General features: G+C 37.4%; 1 protein-coding gene across 1 annotated transcript; it reads left to right on the plus strand.

The window, feature by feature from the left end:
• Nucleotides 1-2,466: 2,466 nt before the first annotated feature.
• LOC310946762 (olfactory receptor 1M1-like) lies at nt 2,467-9,215 on the plus strand (the record flags this gene model as incomplete). The annotated part of the gene is made up of 2 exons (XM_083913316.1): nt 2,467-2,727; nt 8,535-9,215. The coding sequence occupies 2 exons, from the start codon at nt 2,467-2,469 to the stop codon at nt 9,213-9,215; spliced, it is 942 nt and encodes a 313-aa protein (XP_083769442.1).
• Between the last annotated feature and the right edge of the window lie 481 nt (nt 9,216-9,696).

Below are 9,696 nucleotides of genomic sequence, written 5' to 3' on the forward strand. Positions count from 1 at the left end.
TGGGGTTCAATAGGCGTGTTTCCACTAGCCCAATAGAGTGGCTGCCCGGAAAGTTTCAGGGCATGCCCTCTCAAAAGGCCATTCACTCGCCGTGTTTCCATTACAAAAAAAGGCCAGAGATTTACGAGACTCAAGAGGTGACGTATCACTTTGAATGGGTTTCGTTTGCTGTGATCAGCTGATCAGTGATACAGCACAGCGCCATTCTTCCTCTAAGTGAGAAATACAGAATAGTACCTATGAACTAACGTATGATTCACAACATCAACTTATGTATAAGAAAGATGAAAGAAAACACTCCATAAAGATTTGAGGCGCTGGAAAAGCGTCTGTTGATCGACAGGCTGTCACCCCGGTGAAGTACGTTGTGTGTGTGTGCACGCATTTGGGTGTAAATAGGAGAGGGAGAGAGGTATGCAGCAAAGGACCACAGATCATTTTCTACGCTGTGTTCTTCTACACCATGGCCCTCATTTATCAAACGTGCGTACGACCATTTCCTGGCAAACGTCGGCATTTATCAATTTGGACGTGAGCGGGAGCTACGATCAAATCTCACGTCTGGTCTGAGATCGTGTACGCACATTGGAGCCTGTGTATTTGCGGTGCAGCACAGCAAAATCTGGCTGAAAATAATGAACAAACCTCAGCTGTCATTAAGTTGTCATTAGTCACATATTAAGAACAGATCGAAACGGATTCTTAAAACTAATAAAAAAAATAAAAATTGTCGTTGGAGCAATTGATTGTACTCATTGCGTCTGAAGGCACCGCCCATGAATGATTACGCATTGATCAATCGCAAAAACTATTACTCGATAAATGTACAGGTGATTTGTGATGCCAAGCTATCGCTTTTAAACGTGGTGGCCGGGGGGACACACGATTCTTTTAAATATCAAAACAGCTCGGCTCCAGCCCCCCGCGACCCCAACATTGAATTAATGAATGAATGTGTTGGCGCGCGGCTGCAGCAAGACGCAATGCAGAGCCAAAGTCATCTCCTTGGTAAGTGGCTACCCTCGATAAATTGAATTAAATCAAACCAGGTATCAGATGATTAACATCTCCGTATGGTTCTTCTAGATGACAAAGGTTATCCTCTAACGGTATACCTAATAACCCCGCTACAGAGCAAGAGCGCCGGTGTTGTGCCGTATTCAGCACCCCTGCCGTGAAATGCACCCCCTCGCATTATAGGTGATATTCTGGATCAGAAGGCTGTTGTTTCCACCTAAAGGAGTAGTTTATATACAGCTAACCCACAACGGCCAGAACATTGGTTACTTACAGTCTTTAAACTATTTTAAAGAGTTTAAAGTCACAAACTTGGATAATAGCGAACACAAAACAACCCCTTTTTGTATGTTCTGTGGAAATATATTGCAGCCATAATTACAAAATGAATTAAATGGATCTTTTGAGCAAGTTGAATGTATTTGACTTAGCGTTTCCTAAATATAATCCCAGTTTTTCTTGCAATTCATAGGTTCAAAAGTGTTTGCTTTTAATTGGGTTACCTGTGTATATAAACTACTCCTATAGGTGGAAACAACAGCCTTCTGATCCAGAATATCACCTATAATGTGAGGGGGTGCATTTCACGGCAGGGGTGCTGAATACGGCCCAACACCTGTCCAACAGTGCGCACAGGCGCACACGGGTCACAGTGGAGCGCTGCTTCGGGTTGACTGCCTCCGTTATTCCTTTCCATACAGCGTTTTTAAGGGCCCCTTTTATTCCACTCCTAAGACTGACAAAAAGCACATCTTTATTTTGCTCCATCTCGGATGCCAGGATGCCGATCTGTGTGTCGGAAAAGTTTCTTTTCCAACAAGTGTTTCATCTCTCCGTGTTTGACCTCAGTGGGCGAGGCCTACGAACCAGGAATATTTAAGGGTGTAACATGTTAATGACGATCGAATTCAGCCGCCGCATTTATCAAGGCCTGCTCATTCGTACGCGGAGATTGGTCGGATAAGAATGTTTCATAAATCACACGTGGGTCCTTTCCTACGACCAATTCTGCGCTCAGATCTGCACCCGTTTTCACGCAAGATTGATAAATGAGGCCCCATGTGTCTACTCTACTTTGCCTTGTTGTGGTGGCGTCTGTACTACCACACGTCAGATCCCACTGAGAGCTACATCCAATCAGCAATCGGGTAAATCTCAGGGGACAAAAGAGGCCCAAACGGCCTCCTGAGCGTCTTTTTGGCAAGATAGACCCGCCTCATTTAAGGTAGTCGACCATAGTGGAAATGTCTATAAGAAGCTGAGTCTTTTACGTTACATCTTACAACAAAGTTTGGCTGCAGGTTAGACAAAAATAACTTACTGCCAGAGGTAAGATATCACATCGCACAACTGAAATATTCCATAGCACTTAACCTAAGATTTGTTAATAGGGATTCTTAATCAGTTGGCAATTGTTTCAAAAGAATAAGCAACAATAACATCACCATAATGTACGCAAATTCATCTTCAGCAGTTTTACTAACTATGGAAACACTGGGCATACCTGATGCAAGTATTTACCCAGCATTTTTGTTTGGGACTTTAACATATGTGATTATTATCTTTTGCAACTTGTTAGTATTAACAACTATTGCTGTGAGTAAAAAGCTGCACAAACCCATGTTTATCCTGCTGTTCAACCTGCCTATTAGTGACATGGTGGGTGCTACAGCTTTTTTCCCTCATTTTCTTTTCAGCATTGTGACACAGAATAGAGTGATTTCTCACCCTGCGTGTCTTATTCAGGCTTTTCTAATTCATGTTTATGGTACAGGAAACTTGCTGATTTTGAGTGCAATGGCATATGACAGATATATGGCTATATGTTGTCCTTTGAACTATAATGCCACCATGACTCAACATAAATTAGTTAGAATTATTACCTTAATATGGATTATAAATTTCTCTATGATAGTCACAATGATTTTGATGCTTATACGGTTAACAATTTGCAGGACACATATAGTGGATTTGTACTGTAACAATCCATCATTATTGAAGCTGGTATGTGAGGACACCAGAGTGAACAACTACAGTGGGATGATTTCTATAATCTTAATCCAAGGTGGACCATTGTCAATAATAATATTCACATATGCACAGATTATGCGTACATGTTTCTTGACAGATCAGTCTGGTGCTCGGAAAAAAGCCATGCAGACATGTGGTACACATTTAGTTGTCTACTTAATCCTAGAACTCAATGTCGTCATTACTCAAATTTCTCATCAAATTAATAGTGTGTCCCCTTTTATCAGACGGGCTCTTGGTGTGTCAATTTTAATTTTCCCTCCCTTTTTGGACCCAATAATATATGGACTAAAAACTACAGAACTGAAGCAGAGCATCATGATGTTAGTAAAGAGAAAAGCAGGTTCAACACAGTTGTAACCACGTTTAGCTTTTATATGAAATACTTTTCGTTAAACCTAAACTAATGTTGATTTTCAAATCCAGTGTAATTTTATAAAAATATTTGTCATGTGTTTTTAACATATATTTCTCCATTTGATGATTACATGTTTTCTGAATTTGTAAATTATCTAATGCTCTAAAAATATATATTTACGAACATTATCATACTGCATGTTTATGAGCATTACCACCCTTTAAAAAAAAGTACAGATGATATGAAAAAGCTGAGGTAATTTCTCTTCCCGAGAATTCTATTGTAAGTTATTTTAATAAATAATAAGGACAACAGTACTGTAAGTAATGTGAGAGAGAGGCTGTGGAAATTAATCACATTAATGATTTCAGAACTGAAAGATTGCTTTGAGATATGAACAAAATCATTATTGTAAATAAAATAAACTCCAACAGTTACATCATATTTTAATCAAAACATGGGAAACATAGATATACTCTGCTTTGTGTATTCCCGAAATGTGTATTCATTTTTAATGTGTGGACTATAATATGGGGTATTGATGTAGAAAGAAATTCCCTATATCTTTACAATGAAATAAAATAAATTAATCCAAATCTTTTGAGTATGTGCCTGTTCTCTGTGTGAAACTTCTGTAATTTCCTCATGATCCTCTGTAATTTGACATATGATTGATACAATGAGACGGTTGAATGATAAACAGTGCAGCCAAACTCTTCTCCAGTGCTATGGAGGCTATGCAAGACTACATAAGCTACAGGGGAATAATTAGGGAAAATTGTTTCTTAATAAAAGTACGGAATGTATACTAAAATGTATATAAAGCCCAGTGATAATAAGGTTTTCAAGTTTATTTACTTGTTACTAAAAATCTTATTTTCAAACATTGTATTTTAAGTTTTTTAATTAAGAATCATATGATGACACCAGTCAAAATGTCATGGGACAACGCTGAAATAAAATTTAAGACAGTAACAAATATTTGGAGCTCAGAAAATGCACGCACAATAATTTTTTTCTCATTATAAGGTGCTTAAATGTTACCCTACCTTGTTCCAGTTCTTCACACACATTTTAATGCTACAATGTGATGTAAGCTTCAAAATGTATAAATTATATTTTACAGAACATGGCATCATACTGTTATTGTTTTCTCAAATCCATAGAATGAAATTAGACATTTTAAGAGGAAATATCTACAACGGCGTATTAGGGACAAGTATTTAAAAAAAAATGATTACGGACCCGGGGGAGGGGGGTAATATTTTGAGAAAAATGTCACAGATTTATGAGAATAAAGTGTCAAATCTACAAGAAAATAAAGTTGCAGGTTTACGAGACTAAAAGTAGCAAAAGTCGAAAAAATAGTGTTTTGTTTTACAACTCCAGTGTTTTGTTTTACACTCCCTATTGAATTACATCACTTCAGGATCAACACAGACGCTGCTGCATGCCGTGCAGGATCCTATCTCTGCAGCCAACTCTGAAAAATACTGTGTTTTGAAGATAAGAAAGAATGAAGGATGCTACAAGGTCCGATGATATCATGTTTAATACGGCAGTGGATGAGAGACTGCATTGTGGCGCTTCTAACGTTATATGTACTGTTGGAGCCAGATTGTTCATTTTTTGTTTTTTTTGTTTTTTTTTCCAAATTTCTTTGTTGAATTTTTCAGACAGCCAAAGAAAGGTACAACAATTGCATACTGCATCAGAGCGTCTGCTTTAAAGTGGAAAAGAAAAACACAAAACCCTACATGAATCCCAGTATCCCTCCCAACAACCCATGTCAAGCTAATTAACTAACATATAAGTTAATAATTAAGGTACAATGAGACAAAACAGTGTAAAAATCTGTAAGTAATAGTAAAAGTAAATAAAGTAATTAAAGAAAAAAAAGGGGGGGGGGGGTTCTTTCCTTCCAAGTAGGAAGCATCCTCAGCATCATAAGAATAACAGTGAGACTATGAATAATAAAAGCTGTGCAGTGCATCCCAAGTTTTGTGGAATGCTGTCAAACATCCCTTCTGTAAAAACCCTTAACTTCTCTAACCGTAGACATTGTAAAATTTCATGTATCCAACTATTATGAGTCGTTGGAGAAACATGTTTCTATTTAAGGAGAATGTTACGTCTGGCGAGCAGGGTGGTAAAGGCCACGACACGCTATGTAGTAATGGGCAGATTTTTAGACGGAGGGAGCCCAAAAAGAGCAGTCAGGGGATTGGGTTCCAAATTTGTGTTAAGAGCCTGTTCAAGGGTTTGAAATATATCGGACCAAAATTCAGCAAGCTCCGGGCACGTCCAGAACATGTGTGCATGGTCGGCTGGGGACTGCTTACAAGCATCACTGTCAATAGGTTATAGTATTAAGCGTTGGTGAAAATGGGCTCTATGAAGCACCTTCCACTGTAATAGGGCCGTGCCTTGCACATATCGAGGATGAGTGAACCAGTTTCAGAATGTCCCTCCACTGGTCATCAGTAATGTCTACCCCCAAATCCTTTTCCCATGCATTTTTAGGTGAGGCAGTGTGGATTGGGCCCAGAAGAGCAATCTTATTATAAATGACAGCTATATACGTCGTTTGTGTTGTACGATGAGAGACAGGAATTGGTTCAGCTCAACTTCAGGGGGGCGGTTCGAAAAAATGTGGGGATTGCTTTTGGATAAAATGTCTCATTTGAAGGTACCAGAAAAAGTGGCTATTAGGCAGGCTGTATTTTGCTGACATATGTAGATGCAAAGGACGCAAAAACCCCTTCGTCATACAGGTCCTTAAGCGTTTTGAGGCCTTTAGCCGACCATATGCGAAATGTAGGATGGGTGCAGGAAGGGAGTAACGCATAATTTTTGGTTTTGTTCAGTGTGTTTTCATGCAAATTTGTGCCAGTAGGTGACGGCATCTATTCAGGCCCGTGGTTTTCTTTATAGTCAGGTGGTTTAATGAGCGCAAGCACACTTGTGAATCAGACGATTTTTGACCATGCCATGGTGTGCAACGCTGCAAAATATTTGTGAGCTATTGTGTATTGTGAGCACTGGATAAAGAAGTCTACTGCCTCACCTGTGTGTACTAAATCAACACGAAAAAAAAAGTAAATGTTTGGACATTTTGCTGTGTTTGTGCACTTACGCTTGCACATGGTCTATAGACTGGCACGCGTACTAGCCCTACCAGTATGTGCACGTAGTGACAAAGGGCAACTATATATAAAACTTTAACAGTACTATTATTTTTGATGGGCAATTAATGCTCAGTAGTCCGCATCACACACTGCATGTAGACAGAGCAGATTGAAATATCGCTTTTCTACATGTTTATTCCTGTTTAAAAGAGTAGTAGTAGTAGTAGTAAAAGTATAAAGTATTGGTCTTTACTCAAAAAGGAAGGTTTTATTTCACTTATATCTGTACCAGGGGCTGTTGCTAAGCATGCGTTGCTAAGCATTTAATATCTTATCATTACACCATCGTAAATATATGCATTATCCTGTCTGACTGAAATTGTCACTATGAGACTGATACTATGAGTTTCTGCATTAATTGTTTTTTAATGTATTGCAATTTTCAAATAAATGTATTAGGCTATACACTTTGATCACTACAGGCCAACTTTTCTTCAGATTTATGAATATCAAAACAACACAACTTCCCAAAATAACATCAATGAATATATGTAACACTTTCTATTAAAGCCCCTGAACACCCACACAGGTGTTTTCAGTTACTCTGGCTGATTAGACCTCTGCTTGGGTTCAAGGTGGGCGGGTCTTTGATGAGAATTTGATGGGAATTTATGAGGTCATAAATGTCCGTCTACCACTAAGAATGATAAAAATGTACTTTGTCCCGCCTTAACAGGTGAAACAGAGCTAACAGGAGACTCAGGAAGATGTCAATCAATCACAGTAGACACACCCACACAGTCCTGAGAAGAGGTCTAATCAACGGATTAACTGAAACCACCTGTTTGGGTGTTTAGGGGCATTAAGACCACATCTGTATTTTACCAGAAGTGGATTCATGAATATAGAAACTTATCCTCATACAATAAAAACAAAGTAATAGTTACACACAAACAATAAACAGAAAGTTATAACAAAATGATACCTCTTTAATCACTAAAAAGTACTTATATGTCAAAATATCTCAGTAAACTAAACAATGACCTTAAACGTTTGTTAATAACTGAACTGAATTAGAATGGGAAATATATGAATAAAAGCAGGGCTAAAATACCTTTTATAGGTTAAGAGAAAATAACTGTCTTATCTGACAAAATTATTATCCAGTATGATAAAACTCAGTTTGAAACTCAACCAGGCAGCCTCATTGAGGTTATATATACTGTATATATAGTCCAAAAATATATTACATTTGTGTCTGTGTGTGTGTGTGTGTGTGTGTGTGTGTGTGTGTGTGTGTGTGTGTGTGTGTGTATATATATATATATATATATATATATATATATATATATGCATTTTACAAAATTTCCTTCTGTTGTTAATATTCTGCAAATGGGGCTATTTTGAAACCACATTGCATGACAAATTGGTTTCAACAGTTTCACCAGCTGACGTAATGTGCTCTCAAATCTCATGAGTCATCTTTGTGTTTACGGTACATGGCAATAAAAGAGCTTTTTTTGAATTGCTCCCACACAGTGCAGATGCAGGGTAAGATAACGTGCTGCAACAGGTATATAGCCAGGGGTACATTTGAATCAATAGCATCCTAGCACTTTATTCAAAATTGCTTGTTATTAAAATATTTATTACAGGTAAAGATCCATCGTCAGCTGATCTTAGTAGCGAGGAACATTCTTTCCTCCAATTAGGGAGAACATAATAAAGTAGGTATGGTTATGTATACGAATGCCTCTACTAGGGAATTGCTGACACTGGTGCCATTGGGCTTATCCACTACACATGTTTATCCAGCGTTTGTATTTGGCACACTTACTTATCTAATTATTGTCTTTTGCAACTTGTTAGTATTAACAACTATTGCTGTGAGTAAAAAGCTGCACAAACCCATGTTTATCCTGCTGCTCAACCTGCCTATTAGTGACATGGTGGGTGCTACAGCTTTTTTCCCTCATTTTCTTTTCAGCATTGTGACACAGAATAGAACGATTTCCCATCCTGCGTGTGTTATTCAGGCTTTTCTGTTTCATGTTTATGGTACAGGAAACTTGCTGATCTTGAGTGCAATGGCATATGACAGATATGTTGCTATATGTTGTCCTTTAAGGTATAATGCTATCATGAGTCCAAATCATTTAATCAGAATTATTCTTTTTATATGGCTGATTAATTTCTCAATGATGTTTACGTTGTTTGTGCTGGTTGCACGGTTTAAATTTTGCAGGAAGAATATAGTGGATTTGTACTGTAACAATCCATCATTGTTAAAACTAATCTGTGAGGACACTAGAGTCAACAACTACTATGGATTAGTTACTATAATTGTGGTTATGGGTGGACCTCTGTCAGTGATAATTTACACATATGCACAAATCTTGCGCACGTGTGTCATGACTAATCAAACAGATGCCCGGAGAAAAGCCATTCAGACATGTGGTACACATTTAGTTGTTTTCTTAATCCTACAAATAAATACTTCCTTTACACTCATTGCTCATCGCATTGAGAGTGCATCCCCATTCCTTAGAAAAGCTCTTGGTGTGTCAGTTTTAATATTTCCCCCTATCTTGGACCCCATTATATATGGATTGAAAACTAAAGAACTGAAGCAGAACATATTAATGTTCTTAAAAAGAAATGTTTGTTCAACCAAGTTGTAACAAGTTTGGGATTTTGATTAAACATGAGTAGAGGAATCGTGCCAGGGTACACCTGCATTGTATATTATGTGACCTAAATTAAGAATTCAATTTCAGAATGTGATATCTATATTCCATGTATTACTGCACTGAGGAGAATTAACACATATCTGGGTATGAGCTTTATCAGTCTTACGAATATGTTGTAAATAAATAATAATATAAATAAATATATTTCTCTCTGTAATATTCATACTTAAGTCATATCTTAGAAAGATATGATGAAATATATGTAAATGAAAGTTACAAAGTTACAGTTGTGAAAGTGAACTCACTGCAGGGATGAATGCACTTTCAATATATTGAAATGTAAAAAGGAATATTAAATTTTGTATGATACAATTTAGTAGCAAGTGTTTAAATTGTGTGCTTGTCTCAATAATGACTCAATCACTGTACTTTGTGGACTGTAAAACTGATGAGGAAATAATAACAAACATTA

The sequence above is a fragment of the Echiichthys vipera genome (genome assembly GCF_963691815.1).
Source record: "Echiichthys vipera genome assembly, chromosome: 5".
NCBI classification, from domain to species: domain Eukaryota; kingdom Metazoa; phylum Chordata; class Actinopteri; order Perciformes; family Trachinidae; genus Echiichthys; species Echiichthys vipera.